Source organism: Anguilla anguilla, chromosome 11 (assembly GCF_013347855.1).
Source record: "Anguilla anguilla isolate fAngAng1 chromosome 11, fAngAng1.pri, whole genome shotgun sequence".
In the NCBI taxonomy this organism is placed as follows: Eukaryota; Metazoa; Chordata; class Actinopteri; order Anguilliformes; family Anguillidae; genus Anguilla; species Anguilla anguilla.
The window spans coordinates 8,921,796-8,939,357 of NC_049211.1; the positions used below are offsets into that span (position 1 = coordinate 8,921,796).

At 49.2% G+C, this 17,562-nt stretch overlaps 1 protein-coding gene across 1 annotated transcript in view; it reads right to left on the bottom strand.

The window, feature by feature from the left end:
• Positions 1–608: 608 nt before the first annotated feature.
• The window catches only part of nphp4 (nephronophthisis 4), a 154,343-nt gene continuing 137,389 nt past the window's right edge, over positions 609–17,562 (bottom strand). Inside the window, exons 19-30 of the mRNA XM_035381236.1 lie at positions 16,264–16,416; positions 14,641–14,852; positions 13,663–13,889; positions 8,921–9,110; positions 7,393–7,476; positions 7,055–7,211; positions 6,561–6,646; positions 6,217–6,302; positions 5,522–5,693; positions 5,164–5,343; positions 4,224–4,367; positions 609–2,403 (exon numbers count right to left, since the gene is read on the bottom strand). Of these exons, the coding sequence (XP_035237127.1) occupies positions 2,263–2,403; positions 4,224–4,367; positions 5,164–5,343; positions 5,522–5,693; positions 6,217–6,302; positions 6,561–6,646; positions 7,055–7,211; positions 7,393–7,476; positions 8,921–9,110; positions 13,663–13,889; positions 14,641–14,852; positions 16,264–16,416 (1,832 nt within the window). The 3' untranslated portion in view covers positions 609–2,262. The remainder of the gene's footprint in view (positions 2,404–4,223; positions 4,368–5,163; positions 5,344–5,521; positions 5,694–6,216; positions 6,303–6,560; positions 6,647–7,054; positions 7,212–7,392; positions 7,477–8,920; positions 9,111–13,662; positions 13,890–14,640; positions 14,853–16,263; positions 16,417–17,562) is intronic.

Here is a 17,562-nt window from a genome sequence, read left to right on the forward strand (position 1 = left end):
TCTCCTCAGTATTTCTCCGCTGACTGGTGAGAGCAGTCCAACCTCCGGCATCAAAGTTTACCTGAATAAACTCCACTCCTTAAACTCTCTGCTGAGGGCACATGGCTCTGAGCGATGGAGGCTGCTTCTGTGGGGCGCGTTGGGGGGAGGCGCACCGTTCCTACGGCAACACAAAGGCGGGCGTCGTCGGTGCTTGTGTTAAACCGCAGCTGCACGGCTGCGTGTGTGAGAGAGAGCGGTGCTGCTGCCGCTCCAGCCCGCGGGATTCCAGAGAAGAGCCGCGTTTCACACACTTTCACACGCCGTTATGTTTCCTGCCACTTCAAGCACTTCTCTCCCCCCCCCGCCCCATTTCCCTTTCTAGTTTGTTGTTTTTTTTTTTTTTTTTTTTTTGGTTTTGGGTTTGTGGCATTTCACAATCAGAAAACAGCAACCGTTTCAAAGCGCAGGAGCATCAGGAGAAGGCGCTCAACGCTGATCCCGTGTTAAAGAAACCCGGTGGCGTTCCAGGATTAGCTGGGGATTTTTGGAAGGAGACCACGGGCCTGGGGTTTTAAACCCACGGAAGACAAGCAATCCTGCACGGTCACCCGAACATTTATGCCCCCTTAAAACTTGGCAAAATGGCTGATGTGTCTGTACACTGTGCGTTTTCTCCCTGCATCTTCACTGCTCTCTTCCCCAAACCAAAATGTATTTCACACGGTGAATCCTAATGAGGGAGCTTGTATAACTGGGTGTTATGTAAGCCCGGGGTTGTTGACAGAATTCGCAGGGCTCCACGCTGATAGGCGGCGTGCGGAGAACGAGGATCCTCAGCGCACGCCGACGTTAATGAGAGCGATGTGAAGAGACCGTCTCCTCGCGGAAAATCATACCTCATTACGGCGCATCTAATTACACTTAAGGGACGAGCTTGCTCTTTCTGCCCCCTGCTCACAGTCTTTAGAAATCAAAAAAATAAAAAATAAAAATGTTAAAAAATCCGGGCGGCGCGGCTCGCCGAACGTTACAGGACGTGCTGTGCCCGCGGACGTAACTGCAGGATTGCGTTATGATTCCCTCTTATCCTCGTTGCAATCAAAGAAATGTTGGGGCTCCTCTGAAATGATTATCCGGGAGCACTCCTCCTCTTGAAGGATCACCCTTTCGGGCTGGCCAGGCTCTTACGGGCGGGGCTACTGAGGAGGTGGCCGCACAACCTAATCAAATCGCCCCCCGGACGGGTCCCGGGCTGAAATAGCATTAATAAAAAACGTCCACGCTCGAACCGCTAATGCGTCCGCGTTCCCCCCCCCCCGATGTGAAAATGCAGAACCCTGAAGCGTGAACGCTGATAAGGGTTAAAGACGGCACGGCGGCTTCTCGTCGGTTACAGCCGGGCCACGAAAATTAGGCTGAGTGGGGGAGCACCGATTTCACAGCCCAGTTACGCTCGAGTGGCGCGCGTAGCGCCTAAGACGCTAAAAGTAGACGGTGAGTAAAAAAACTTTTTTTTTTTTTCCCGACGCGCCCAACATTTCCACTCCAAACGGCTTCCCTGGGTTTTTGAACATCACAGGTAAACTCTCAAAGAAAAAAAATCTCTGCTACCACCAGAGCATTTACAGCCAATTTGAAAACTTTTTTTTAAGGAGCTGTCAAAGATTATTACGTTGAAGCATCAACTCATTTAATTTCCCTGAACGTTCGAATGGCACAATGTGTGAAGGCACATTTGGTAGCACTATTGCAAGTGTAGCTCACTTCAGAGCTGCTAACACAGCTGGTTTTAAACCTCTTTGAATATGTAATGTAGGCTACGGGTATTGTTTTATATAGATACTTACAGAAAGCTATATGTTGAAAGTAGTTGCACTGCAGACATCTAAGACTATAGCTGGTCAGGTATCAATCGATAACACGGAACAGAAGGAATTACGACGCCTTGCTTTGCAAGTTGTTTTTTGGCTTTTAAATTAAATTTCACCCGTACTTGATTTTTTTCGAATCAATACGAAGCTGCACCGGCTGCAGCTAGCGATTTCCGCCGGTTGCCATCAGCTAGTGTTTCTCTTTCACTTTCCTGTTTGGCAGTCAGGAGGTGGAACCGTCTTTTACCGCGACCGTGGTCTCTCTGTCCTGCCGTGCCCTTCAGTAGTGCCCTGCTGACCGGTGAAGTCAGGCGCGACACAGCCCCGCGGTACCTATCGATTTCGGGTCCCGGTGCTGCCGTTTATACTGGTGGGGGTGGTTCCGGGGGGTTCCAGGGGCCCGAGCCGGTCACTGGTACTGGACCTTGATGCAGAAGGTCTCCTCGTTCTTGTCCTCGTGGTCGTTGATGTAGACGAGGATCTCCTCCGCCCCGGCGCACTGGCTGGGGGCGAATCGCAGTCCGATGGTGTACGTCTCCCCTCCCCCGATCTACGAGAGAGATCACGGACACTATCAGAAGGGCCGGTCAGAGCTGAACGTGGGAATAGAAACTTTTTTTTGAGACAAAAATATCATCACATTAGAAAGGAAATTCGCGGGGTTTTATTGTGTTTAAGTGTTTCTTGTTATTCTCCTCACACGGTCGACTAAAGCAACCTGATTTGTGTGTGGATATGCTTCAGTTTAGTTAAGCCAAATTACATGAGGTTCTTTAATTACAACAAATCACTGGTGATAGGAACCTGTACATACGGGATCCAGAATGAGAGAATGCATATTCCTTTTAAATGAATTCAATTAGGACCGCAAGAAAAGAAGATCTCTGGAGGGAAAAAAAACAATTTTGTCTTTGCGATACAGTTACAGGTAAATGGTACAATTATATGCAAATGCAGATATCATACATTTAGAAAACTACACCTCTTGATACTACCCTTTCACTGTAAACTCACAGTCCAGAGGACATATCTCTAGACCAGGGCTACTCTGTGTTGCTGGAGTTATGAAATGAGGGATATTGCAAGCATCGTTGCTGATGTCTGGAACGCTGAACATCTGTTTGTGGATCGCTCTGTTTGAAAGGATTTGTCTGCAGTGCACTGGGCAACTTGAAGCAAGATGTTATGGTTAGAGGGGGCTTTTCGTTCTGCATAATCCTTAATGGACAGCTGCAATATCTTTTTGGTCAATGTCAGAAGATTTATTTTCCCGACAGCACAGTACCAATTGATTGTTCTTTTGCCTTTTTTCCCCCCCTGCACTAAGATTTCTTGTCCCCAACCCCCCCACCCCCAGGTTGAAAAGCCAACTCTGTTCGTAATCTTTCTAATACAGGGACTACAGCATGTCATTGAATCAATGCTGACTGAAGGAACAGAATAGATTATTGAAGTTAGCACTTCAGCATTGTATTGGTGTAGAACCATTAACAGTTGAGACCGTGTGTCATTTGGACTGCTCCCCATATTACAGGTTTTTCAATCTAACGTAAATTACCAGAAGCCCTTTGTACATTAGGTCCTTTACTGATGAAGGCCATTCAGGAGTGCAGGATTTCCTTACACAGCCAGGGGAAATTCTGATTATTCTGACAACTAGAACAAATGGCAAAAACAGAACGTTCTGGTAAATCTGATCGCTCTATTCATTCAACCGCACTGCTAAAACATAATTTAAATTTAGCGAAAACAGTGTTTATATAGCATTTGATTCCTGGTGCATTATTTATTGAATCCATTGTAGCTGCATAACAACATATCAAAATTGAAATGCGCTTCGTTCCTTTAAATAAAATTTAGTCAAAAATAATTCAGATTACTTGATATTATTCTGAAATGGCCTAATATTAGCTTCATATATAACATTTGTCTAGTAAACATGAATTAAAAGTCAATTCGGAAACTTTCTGGTTATAGTTCTCTCTCTCTGTTTCTATGGAAACACTGTGAAGCATGAGTGGTTTGATTCTCTTGTCTGGTACAAAATGGCAGCTCCCCAGACAACACGCACACACAGGCACACAAGCACATGCACAGACACACACACACACACACACACACACACACACACGCACAGACACGCACGCAAGCACACACACCCAGATGAACAATTATAGCTGCAGGTCATAAAACCAAGAACTACATTTCAGGTTTTCACCTTTTCATATAACACCACCACAAAGATTCCTTCATTGTTCGTGTCCACTGGTATTTGTGTGCGATAAGAAATTAGCTTTAATGAATCATGAAGACGAGCCTGCAGAGGCTGCCGGCTCCATTGTTAAGTGCAGGGAGAATGCCGGCTCTCACCTGGAATGAGTTCTCCTTGAACTGGAGCAGGTCGGGGTGGTCGGAGCTCAGCAGGAAAACTCTGCTGGAGGGGTAGGGATTGGTGTAGGTAATTTTCTTGTTGCTTCCCCTTCCACCTCGCACAGGAAGAAAGATTTCAAATGCCTGGAAAATATGGGAGAAAAAACGAGACACACACACAAACACACGCGCGCACACACACACACACACACACACACACACAGATACAAGTACACACATAGACCCCCCCGCACACACACACACATACAGACAGACAGACAGACACCCACACAAGTACACACACAGACACCCGCGCACACACACACACACACACACACACACGTTTGAAAAATGGAGAGCAAGGACGCAAGAAAGTCTTTGAAAATAATGCCAAGACAAGCCATAAATAGTAGTGCATTTTAAAGTCAGCGCGTAAAGAAATCATGTTTCTTTTTTGGCAGTAAACCAAAATACAGGGAACCTTTCAAACATTCAAAATTTAAATTGCTGGAATGGTCGGAATGAAGCTGACCTAATAAAGTTTGTAGAAGCTTACTGAAAAACATTATACAGCCCCATAAACATTGCACCTTGTGCGCAACTGGAGGCTAAATTATTCCTAAACACATATTACCCCATTTGTCACCAAGTCTTTCTTATTTCTATTTTTAAGGGCACTGTCGAAAGGCATAATGAATTCTGATCTCCAGGAAAAACATTTTAAAGGAGATTACTGTATTTGCCGGCAAACGGGGTAAAAATCTGGAGCGGAGACGTGGACGTGCAAGTAAGGCACTTTCAAATTCTAATAAGTTGTCTGGAGCCCGGAGCCCTCGCTCCCCTTAACTACAGATTAAATTTGTGGCATATTATGAGCTCCACACAAATGGGGCGCATTATCGTCCATTGAACCGCGGCGCAAACACCCGAGCCTCATTACTTTGGATATAAGTGGCTGCCGACAGGACACGCAGAGCAGCCAGGACGCCACCAGCTGACGGTACTCCGCGTCCACCACGTTCAGGTACGCGAACCGGCAGCCGGCCCTGCGCGGGCGCACCCCGATCTGGAGGTCCTGCACGGCGTTGGGGGGCAGGGCGAACGCCCCCGGGGGGTCGATCTGAACACAGGGGAGGGAACGAGAGACGAGAGGGGCCGTTAGGGGGGGGGGAAGGGCCACTGCAGAGCCCGAGAGGCTGCGTCCCGTAAGCAGGGCTTCAGAGCGGTTGCACATGCCACAAGAGCCACTCTGAGAACAAAAGCCCCGCTGTAAACACAGAGGAGAGGCGACGCGGTACCTGGATCTCTCCGGGCAGGGAAGAGTGACAGCGCACTTTCCTGAGGGCCTGCGAGCCTCTCAGCACCAGCGACTGCCAGGTCAGCTGACCGGCCACGCAGCTGATGTCCACGCGCTGCAGGAAGTGGACGTACACCTGCCAGATCTGCGCCGGCGCTGCTAGCCACTCGTCTCTATGGAGACAAGACCCGACCGAACGATTAGCCATCCACCGCTAGCAATGCTACTGAGCTGCAGCACAAATAAGACCCCACTAAAAGAGTATGTTCCTGAAAAATGCAGTCACATCCTGTTCAACACCTTCAAAGAGCAGTACTAGCTTTGCTGCTAAGATAATGCATTATCTGTCCTTACACGTCATCAAGATGTTTCACTCTTGGGGAGAAATGGAAGCTAGAAATGTCTTCACTGTCAAAAAAATCTTTGCAGCTGTTAAAAGATGAAGGCTTTTAAAGTTCAAAATCAAGCGCTGTCACCAGAAACTTCCGTAACACTCGTAATGTTAAGACTCATTTCGGGGAGTTATGGCCCCTGCTGTGTCTGAGAAAACTTAATGAGAAAACCTAATGCAATGAGTCAGCTGTGGTCGGGCAAAACAGATTAATTGCCCGAGAACGACTCAATCAAGGTCTGGGTCGAGCGGACACCCCTTTCATCAGATACCGCTGTCTGCCATCCCACGCAGCAGGTACGCACATGAACACCATGATGAAGAACTTCTTTATCTGCGGACTCTGGCCACCCGCTACTTTCAGGAACACGTCCTGAGGTTCGTCAGGAGCCTGGTGGATTCAAACGAGAGCACAGGAGGCATCAGCTCCTTTCCGCACTTTCACATTTCAGCCTCACACTGAGAGAAGACCAACCGTGCAGAGCAGGAAAAACTCTGCAAAAATGTTTATTTTAGCTCTGGAAAACCCGCAGTAGGTGTCCTTCGTGAGAATAAAATGATTGCGTTTCCTGTGATATAGTGTGATGTGAGGCTCTCAGACACATTTCTCAGATCTGAGTCTCTCTTGCAGGGACTGGGCTGCGCTCACCACCCTCCTGGTGTCACAGATGACGTTGGGGTCACTGCAGCGCACTTGAATGTGGGGCGGCGTGTCGGATCCCCGGGCCGGCACCCCTGTGAGACAGCAGGGAAGAGAGAGGAAGGCAGACGGATTGCTCCGGTGGGTGGCTAATAATGAGCTTAGACAGCAAAACACGCTGGCGCGCGCACACACACACACAGGCCACACAAACACACAGATATACACACACACACACACACACACACACACACACACACACACAGATACACATGCACACACAAACACACACACACACACAAACACACACACACACGCACACAAACACACACATGCACGCACAAACGCACACGCACACACACACGCACACGCACACAAACACACACACTAACATGCACACACACACACGCACACACACACACACGCACACGCACACGCACACGCACACGCACACGCACACGCACACGCACACAAGCAGAACTAACTGCACATACCGGGCACACCTGGCAGGACGTCCCATGGGGGGAGGCGGATGGCCTTCTTCAGGAACGTGAGCTCGGGGTGGTAGAAGCGGAACGTCTGATCGATGACGTGGGGCGTCGGCTCCACGTCCACCTGGCAGATGGCCAGCGGCTTGCCGTCCTCCGCCCTGAAGGTCACCTGCGGTGTCGCCGGGCAAGATTGTTTTCACTGAAAACAGCCACAGTAGCGGCTGTACCTCAGGATTTCCCATTAAGTCGACTTACATTGACTTACGCAGCTACCTAAATGGGACAGGTTTACGGTTACCTGCACGCAATTCAACATTTTACATCCTCAATAAGACAATATCTTTTCGTACTTTGATTGTCTTGGGCTGGACTGTGTTGGATTGATGCTTTTGAGCCACGTTCGCATTCCTTCCACAATTCTTATTGGCCGGCGTCTGCAGGGGATATAACAGGATGGGAAAAAAGTGGCCTTCACAAACCTCTTCTGTTCATATGACTGCATTCTGGTTAAGCATTTTCAGTTCAGTTGCACTCAGCCCACAGTTTGTGTACACAGTGGAGACCAAAAGTCTTTACCAACACACTACCAAGAACTGACTGTTTAAGGGCTAATACAATTATGACACTCCATTTAGACTTTTTATTCCAGAATACATTATTTTTTAAACAATATAAGTTAAAAAAAAAGTGTCTAAGTATTTACTGAAGGTGAAAAATTGTTAGTACCCTGTGTGTGTGCCTTTCACCTTGATTACCACCCTCACTCTGCTTGGCATTAATTCTGCCAGCTTATGTAACACCTCATCTTCCATTTGATGCCGGCACTTTCTCAACACTTCCCATCGATGATCCGCTTATGTTAACTGATGCTTGGCCTTTTCCCTCTTTAACTGCTCCCACAGATGGTCGATTGGGTTCAGGTCCGGTGACTGTGGATGGGGACGCCATCCTAATAAGCTCCTTCCCTTTTTCTCAATAATGTACTCTTGAATAAGAAGTGCAATTGGAGTATCACACTTGCATTATTCAATGATAAACAATAAGAACAACCAGGACTTGGTGGTGTCCTCTGACTTTGGGTGCCTCAGTGCAGATCGCGAGCCCTTTGAAATCAATCAGAATTGATCTTTGAAGAACCTCTACACGCCAATGACACTTCAAACCCCCCAACACACAGCATGCCTCCTCTTAGACTCGTAGAATAATAAAACAGTGTGGTGTGCATCAGGGGTTTTCAACCTTTCTGAGAGCCCCTAACCACAAGCCGAGAGACAGCAGGGGTTCATTTTGCCTTCAGGCGAAGGCTGCAATGTGCGTGCATAGCTCTCTTCTGTGTGAGTGTGTGTGTGTGTGTGTGTGTGTGTATGTGTGTGTGTGCGCGTGAGTATGTGTGCGTGTGTGTGTGCATGCATGTGTGTGCGTGAGTATGTGTGCGTGCGTGTGTGTGCATGCATGTGTGTGCGTGCGTGCGTCTGTGTGTGCGTTTGTGTGCGGGTGCGCATGTGTGTACGTGTCCGTGTGTGTGTGTGTGTGCATGTGTGTGTGTGCGTGTTTGTGTGCGCGAGTGTACGTGTATGCATGCGTGTGTGTGTGTGAGTGTGCGTGTGTGTGTGTGAGCGCGTGCATACGTGTGTTTAAAACCCATCTGCAATTTTGTCCACGATGCTGGGAACACGGCAAGTCACATTAAATATAATCACGGAGCCGGCTATATTTGGCCCGTTTCACCTCCCCCCATCTCTTCCATTTACGATTCAGCTCGTGCTGTTCGGCGCTGGAAATGGCCGGTCTCTGTGAAACTTTGTCATCTTCGTATGAAGCGTGTTTGTGCGGCTGCAGAGCGCCGGGCAGCGCAGGCGGCTCTCCCTCTGCGTTTACCTGCGTGACGGTCGCAGGCTCGGAGGTGAAGGTCTGGTACTTCAGAGGGACGTAAACGCTCTCTTTGGGGCGCAGGTACACCTGGGGGGCCAGCGTGCCGTCTTTGAGGTGAAACATGTCCTCCTCCAGCGGGGTCATGGTTCTGGTCAGGCTCTTAAAATGCTTCCATTCTGCGTAGTTCACGATAACACTGGGAACGACAGACAGAGCAGGGACGCGCCCGGTCCGGTACTTGCGTGAGAACGGACACGGGCAATTTATTTGGTTCAGAGATGCACTGAAACACACGCTTTCAATCCCGACGAAACTCGAGGAAAATGAGATTTCGAGGGAAGAGTGCATCCTAAAAAGATAACACCTTAAGGGTATAAAACATTATTTGTTCCCCCTAGAGAAGAAGAAGAAGGAAAAAAAAAAAATCCATGCTCAAATACCGCAAAGGAAAGCTGCCTTTTTAACTTCAAAGCAACACCCCTCCGGGCGTGGAGAAAGCGAGAATTTCACATTCGACGACAACGTTCCCAAATTTCACTACCGCGGCTTTCATATACGTTCTGCGAAATAAAACCCAATTGTTACGCTGACTGAACCGGCGAACTCCCGGGCCTCTCTCCAAGCGTTTTCCGCTCTCGACAGTGAAAATCCTTTAGCGCGCGCTTGCTCACGAGACAGAACGTAATACTCGCAGAGAGAAATAATTCAGGTCTTTTGTCTCCCCCAGGCAAGAAGCGCGCGCGTATAAAACCAGCAATGAATTACCCGGGTGAAAAAGCACTGCGTTTGCTATATTGCTCTCTCCTGCCCCTTTCCCAACAGCCATCCCAGCCCACACACAAGCACGTGTGGCAACAGCCACAGGTGAAATGTGTGTTTATTAAAGTCTTCCAGCAATGATCCCCTCGCATTTAACATCAACGAATGATGCCTGGAATACCATTTCAATGATTTATGTGCACGAAAGACAATGATGGCACATACTGTATACATCCGCGCTGAAACAAACCCTCCGGCAAACAGCGAAGGCTTTTACGCACTCTCTCCCAATCTCCAGCTCATTTTCAATATACTGCTTCAATATACAGCAGCCACAGTAACAGTATGGAAAAGCCCTCCATTTACTTTAGCATGGAAGAAGCACATCCATTTTTCTGGATATTTCTCCTGGAGCTGTTTTAATGACCTTTTCAAATTCCTGTTATCTAACCCTCGTAGCGAGCCAGAAATCCATTACCACAGGTCTTCTGCTCTTGGTGGAATTACAACTGCAGATCCCACCGTACGCCGATCTGCAAAAAAACGCATCCCCGATCATTTAAGCGCACAAACAACAGGCAGATTTTGTTTGCCGATTCTTATCTACGGTTCGTTAGTTTGTGTCCGAAATTGAACTCGATGAGTTTTAACAGCCACGGCGTTGCCGGGTAGAACTTGGCTGTGCGCTCTGGGGCTAAGACGGAGAGAGTGAGCTCCGGGCTACCCTCGCTGTGGCACCGCAGGTGCCCGTGTGACACGCCAGCCGCGCCACAGCCAGCCGTCTGTTCGGCGCGTCGGTGCGTCAGAGCGGCGTCGCTCGCCAAAAGACCGCACGCCGCCACGGTTTATCAGTCGCCGAGGAGACAGACGGTTGTGCCTTCGTTGATATTCCCCCCTCATACAGCGTCAATCTGGACGCTTTTTTTTCCCCCCCTGGTCAAACCGCACCTCGTTTCTCTAATTTCTTCCCCCCTGTTCCGCTGCCGTCACCCAAAGCCGCCGCTTAGCAGAAAGCTCCGAAGTTCCGGCTGCGCTCGAGCGCAGCCCCGCGAAGGCTAGCGGCCGCTAACGGGGGTCCCATGGAAACGGGTCGAGGACGACGGCCTCTATCTCTCTCTCCGCGTGGCGGCTATGAGCTGGCGGGGGACCAGCCGGCGGGAGACGGGGCAGGGTTTGGACCCAGGGCAGGCAGCCTGGGTGCCGGGGGGATGGGCCCTGCCTCTGAGCTGGAGTCCCTCGGGGGGGTTTTCCATCTCTGGGAGCTCTCCGCTCTCCTCACAGCGGGAGCGTTTCAGCTCTCCTCTCCGGGCTTCCTCTACGCCCAGCGCACTGTGCACACAGTATCTCCTGCAGATATAATCACTTCATGAATAATAACAATAACCTGCCTTTATAGTGTCTCTGTGTGTGTATATATATACACATACATATATACATACATATTAGTTTTTATTTATTATTTTATTTATTTATTTTTTAACAGTATATGCATTTTGCTCCAATTACATCCCTTTGAAACCATAAAATGGCACCCATTCAATACAGTACAGCGCAACACTTTTAATGCAATGTTTGGCACACTGACAGACGCATTTGTTCTTTGAAAGCACTAGAAGCGAGGCTGCTGAGTAGATCATAACGTTACCCTCACGATCGGGTTTCCAGAATTTACAAAAAAAAGAATCTAAAACTTTTTTTTTATTTTTAAATGAAACATGTTCAGTTAAAGTTGTCAGCTAAACGAGGGCGAGTAAAAGTGTCAGGGAGCGACAGTGATATTTCTCACACATCCTTCCATACAGGCTAACAATAGATCAAAGTGCTCATTAAGCCGTACCCCACCTTTAAAAAACAGCAGGGGTCCCGATGGGTCGAACTATAAAAATGAACAGACGTGGAATATTTACACTTCTACGCATGGCACACCCCACTGATGTCATGGGAATGAAGGCGAGCGGCACCCCCCCCCTAATATTTTATTTTATTTTTCCTCTAGCGAACTCATCAGAGGACGCGCGAGCGGAGAGATTATTTTCCGTTGGTGGGGGGGAATATTATTGTAAAAAACCGAAAGCCTGGGGAGCTTTGTTCCCGAACCCGCTACAAATCTAGCCGCCGCGCTCCCTCTGATCTCCGGCTCAGCCCGCGGAGGCCGCGGACGGGGAGGCGGGGCCGCTTTATCTCCTGCCTGCGCTAATGCCGACGTGATTCGTCCAGCCCGCACTCAGGACGCTGTTTATCAAAATGAGCTATGCAAATCTATACCGGGCCGGAGGCCTGAGCAGAATGCATAATGTACAACAACCTACTACTGCCAGCAATAGGTGTGTGTGTGGGGGGGGTGGGAAGGGGTTGGGGGGGGAGGGGGTGTTTGCCGTAATATCTTCACCCACGTAAATGTGGTGAAGCTCTTCCTTTACCGGGACGCTTAATTCAATCCCCTCTCTCTGACCTTCCTCGGTCCACAGTCACGCATCCCCCCCCCCCAGTAATAAATACAGTAAGACACAACTCCGGGGGCCGGCCCGGGTGACCTAACACCGGTTACAGCGTGCAGAGAAACGAGAACAAACGACCGGACGTACGCACGCGCCTTATTAATGAGTCTCACGCTGTCAATAACTGAAAAAAATTATATTAGTCCCACTTAAGACGCAAGTTATCTCCCAATTAGCCCTTTTTCTCATTGTGTTCCACTGCCTCGCCACCAATAGATGGGTCGATAATAAAGACCAGCTAGCAGCTATTAGACACTTAAACTGTCTGAACTGTAATATATGATTAATTATGTTCCCTCCCTGCTTTACATATTCCTAACAGCAGCAACAGGCAGAGGTTATTATTTACTTGATGGATGGTCTAACCCAAGGCATGACTCTGAATCTGGAATATTAAGCAGAGGTACATGTACAGATGTATGTGTACTGAGCACCTTTAATATCATCACACAACCCTACTCTATAAACAGTTAGTTCACTGTGAAGAGTGACTGATGCCGATTTATATTTGACATACCGCACAACATATTGTTGGCCTTTTCCTCCAAATCCAAAACCCACACTTATCTGTAAGACAGAACGATTTGATAACAAGGTACGGGCCGCATATTAACTATGCACAAATACTGACAGCCTTGCCTGTTGCTGCAGAAAAATGTCTGTTCTACTTCATCACTCAAAAAAAAAAAATAAAAGCACTTGTCAAACAATGAAAGCTTGTTGAAAAAACCTATATTACATGTTCAAATAAATGCTTCAGTAAATTCATGTACATGAATTCTGAGACCAGAAACCCAGAAACAACAGGATCATAGTAGTCCAAAGTGACAAGTATGGATCTTCTTCACAAGGACACAGTGATCCTGTGACTAGGCTTGTGCAATCTTAATTTCAGAATTCTCGCCTATGCATAAATAGGAAGCGGACCAGCCAATAAAACACAGAACCAGAACCGCCAGGATTGATGCGTGTCCTTGTTGGGGGAAATTGGATCATTAAGCAAGGTAAAAGCAGCTATATAAAATCCTAGGAGCGAAGCAGAGGGGAGAGAGAGGAGACAGCACAGCAGCAAGACAGGGTGCTGAATGGCTCTATGTAGCTACTCTTCTCTTAACCCTCTGAAGAGCAGGTTCTTTGGAATGTTTTTTTCAAAATTCCAAGTCAGTGTTCTAGAACTCTATTGCTTTCAAATTGGCAGTAGTGATTGCTGTATCAGCATCCAAACGTTCAGTTAATAACATTCTAATCACGTACTGTATGTGTGACCTCACAGCTTAAAGGGTTAAGCCAAGTTCATTAAGGGGGGGGGGGACACACCATCTCACCCATCATTCAAACTGACAGCCGGATATTATTTCTCTAATGCTTCTCGCGTATGTTTGTTTATGAAGGCTCCACTGTAAATGAAGCATTAGTTAACCCTTTGAGGTGTGAGATCAGAGAGATTTCTCGGTGCGTTCGCTCTCTCCGGCCCCGGGACAGCCGCCGTACCTGAGCTCCGGGTCCTCGCTCTCGACGGTGACGGTCTGCGGCACGTTGAAGGGGTTCTTCAGGACGAACTCGAAGAACTCGGCGGTGCCCAGTGTGGCGTAGAGCGTGTGCTGGGTGGTGATGGCTCGGGCCAGCATGCTGGTGATGTTGTCGGCCTTGCTCCGCTCGCGGTACGCCTCGATCAGCTGCAGGTCCCGCAGGTGCTGGACGCGCTCCTCCCGACGGCTCTGTGGGAGGGAGGGACCGCAGGACACGCCGCGTCACGAGTGCTCAACACCCCGCTTCCCCCCAACTCCCCAACACCCCCCCTCCCACCACATCATGCACGCTCAACATCCCGCGTCCCCCAACACCCCAACACCCCCCCTCCCACCACATCACGAGTGCTCAACACCCCGCTTCCCCCCAACACCCCAACACCCCCCCTCCCACCACATCACGCGCGCTCAACATCCCGCGTCCCTTGCCGCTGTCACACACGTAACGCATTCCCCTTATACAGTAAAGCCCTTTCATTCAGAGAACCTATCAACATTGAATTATGCAGGATTAAAAGGACTAAAAAAAGAAAAGGTGACTCAATCTGGCAGAGGTGACGGGTTTTGCTTGCAGAAATCAACGTGACTTAAAATTATTACCTGGACTGTAACAGCCTTGAAATAAATTCAATATGAACTTCACAAAACATTACCTAATTACTAAAAATCTGTTCATACTCAAGAGGAAAGCGACAGCCCTTTGTGTTAGCAGTTTCAGAAAGGGACAGCATCCCTCCAGGCTGGTCTGTGGGCTCTTTCTGGTAGCGGTTCAATAATCTGCACACTCTTGGTGAAGATAGGCGCCGCCTAATCCATAACAGGCAGAACCCACACAAGCGCGGGGGAGGTGAGGCCATCCCACAATGGGCTTTGTGGCAGCTTTGGCTAAACCCGGCCAGCTGGACCGCGGTAAGCTCTGAAAGATTTTGGTGGCCGTTACCGTGACGCCGAGCTTGGCCGGAGCGCCGACGCCGCCCTGCTCCTCGTACCGCCGCGCGGCCGCCATCCTCTCCAGCTTGCGGCGGCGGGTCTCCTCCGTCTCCTGCAGGGGGCGCCCCGCGGCCACGCCCGCCTCCCTCGCCCGGCCGTGCAGCAGCGAGGCCAGCTCGCCGTCCGTCTCCGCCAGCCGCCGGGCGCGGCACGTGTTCCTGGCTGCGTGGAGGGGTAGACAGGGGTCACGACCTTGGGACAGGGGGTCACGACCTTGGGACAGGGGGTCACGACCTTGGGACAGGGGGTCACGACCTTGGGACAGGGGGTCACGACCTCAGGGCCAGTCACGCGACGTGGCGGGAAGCGGCCGGCGACGCAAGTCGTTGAGCGCAGCTGTCTGCGCCGAGCCTTGCTCTTTATCACGCCGGCAGATAATAATAACTTCCTTTATCAAATGAGATAACGGATCCCCACGGCTGTGTCTGCCTCGGGGACGGCGTGAAAACACTCAGGCAAACACAGCACGGGGACTCCCTGTCTGTACGGCCACACTGTGAACCACCAGGCACCATGTTCCTCACTAGATTCTTAGGCAGCAATTTACAAACCGTTTAAAAAAAAGATAACGTATACAAATTAGCACTCGGGCTGAACTTAACAATGAACGTGTTCACTTATCTCAGTATAAAAAAATTCTACACTTTTCACACATTTTCTTCATCGCCAGCCTTTTTAAAACGACCAGCAAAGAAAAAAAAAGTCTCCCATTTCATTGTGAATCAAAGGACAAATGTTGATTGAATTCAGGCTTAGATAGGCTTTGTGCTTTTTATTGTCCTTCCTTACTATCGTTTAAATTTTTTATATGGCAGTTTATCCTATAACCTCTGGGGACGGCACTGCGTATGCCAGCAGCCAAGGCCAACGCATAGACAGAGCCCAACCTGATACAGCAGCACGAACAATATGTATAAAACTCACCTCAAATAAGAGGCAGATAAAGTAAATTAGGGATCAAAGGAAAACGGTATGCAGTGCTTCACGTTACCTTAAACCCTACACAAGAGGCTTTTCTCCCACTCAGGAGATAACTGACTGCATGATTTTTTTTTTCTTTTTTGTACCTCTGTCTCTCCTTATCAAAGATTCATCTGTTCTCTGCCAATCAAAGGCATGGGGGAGATTGTGGTGTGCTACTTCCAGGAAGTGTGATAGCCTAGCCATGGTCCCAGGCCGAATTGACACTTTAAAAAGCAGTGACAGAATTGTTAGCGGGATCGCTTGTAACGTGTGAAAGAGCCCGAAGAGGGAAGTATTAAGAATCGTTTTGAGAATGACAGACAGCCTGACCAGTGAGTACTACTAGAGTTGGGATGATTCATCCTTTATGCCCGTTTAAGAACCATTCACCGCCATAGTGTGTGAACGGAGGTATGTGAGCGTTCAGCTAGCGACTCAATAATACACAGAACACTGTAAGCACAGAACCTCTCATGCCGGTTTAAAACCTGAAAAAAAAAAAAAAACGATCAGACGCATTGACATTTTAACGCAAGCTCTTCCACCCTCTCGTGTCGAGTGCGTGAGCGTGTGAACAGGGGGGAGCCGTTGTGGCCCTGGAAGTGCTCACCGTTCAGGCTCGCCACGCTCTTGGCGCTAATGCCGCCGCCGCCGAAGCCGCCGAAGCCGCCAAAGCCGCCGGTGCCGTCGCGCGCCACGATCACATGCGAGCGGGCCGGGGGAAGCGTCGCGGACTTCTTCAGGTTCACATCGGCCAGGCGTCCTGGAAGAAACCGAAAGTGCCCCCCACCCCCCCCGCGTGACCACAGTCAGAAAAGACGAGCGGTTTCAGTCATAATGATGAGGTGCTCGGGGTCCCGTTGCTCTGGCGTCCCATTGCTTTGGCAATCAGCAGATAGCGGCTCCCCATAAATGAAGCAAAACAATCAAATGGCAGCCTGGAGAGTGTTTCTGGAACAAATTAATGACATAAATTCAATTTGCCTGTTTACAATACACGCATACAAAATACGCAAAATGCCCAAGTAGTGAAAGTTTGTGGAACCACGGATATGCTTATGCTGGTAATAAAAATGCTAAAATGTTTGAAGAGATGTAATTTTTTGATAATATTTCAAGTCCTCTGAGGACAGTGTGGTACAGTTTTTTTTGTCAGTTCTCCAGACACCTTTCATAACGAATAAATAAAATAAGATGTTCAAACTGTCACATCTGTAATACTAGTAGCACCAGTATTTCTAACTTTATTGAGATCACACAAACCTTTTTTCCCCTACCTCAGAAAAGGCTTCTCACAGAACCTGGGTGTCTTGCATGCATCAGTTCTTGAATGAACACCCAATCAGCAGAAGCTGACAACATGACCGGTGGTGGCGGCCAAAACACCAGCAGCCGAGGGCCAGATCACCCCGAGCACCCGGACCTCCTCCCCACACTGGCAACAGCTGCAGTTCCACCTGCGCTCGCTAACATGTCACTGCAGCCATGGGCCTGATGCTCCGCATGGGAAAGAGAGGAGAATTCACCCGTTTCTCACCATCTCCTCCATCGGGCTCAGGGTCAGAGCTTTTCAGTAGTTTGACCTGAACCCATGCAGTTCTCTCCAGGAGGGCTCTCATACCAAACCCTCTCCCACTGACTCTCACACAAAACCCCCTCCTGCTGGACCTCACACCAAAGCCCCTGCTCCTGCCATTACGCCAAACCCCCCCTCCTGTAGGCTGTTACACAAAACCCCCTCCTGCTGGACCTCACACCAAAGCCCCTGCTCCTGCCATTACGCCAACCCCCCCCCTCCTTTAGGCTGTTACACAAAACCCCCTCCTGCTGGACCTCACACCAAAGCCCCTGCTCCTGCCATTACGCCAAACCCCCCCTCCTGTAGGCTGTTACACAAACCCCCCCCCTG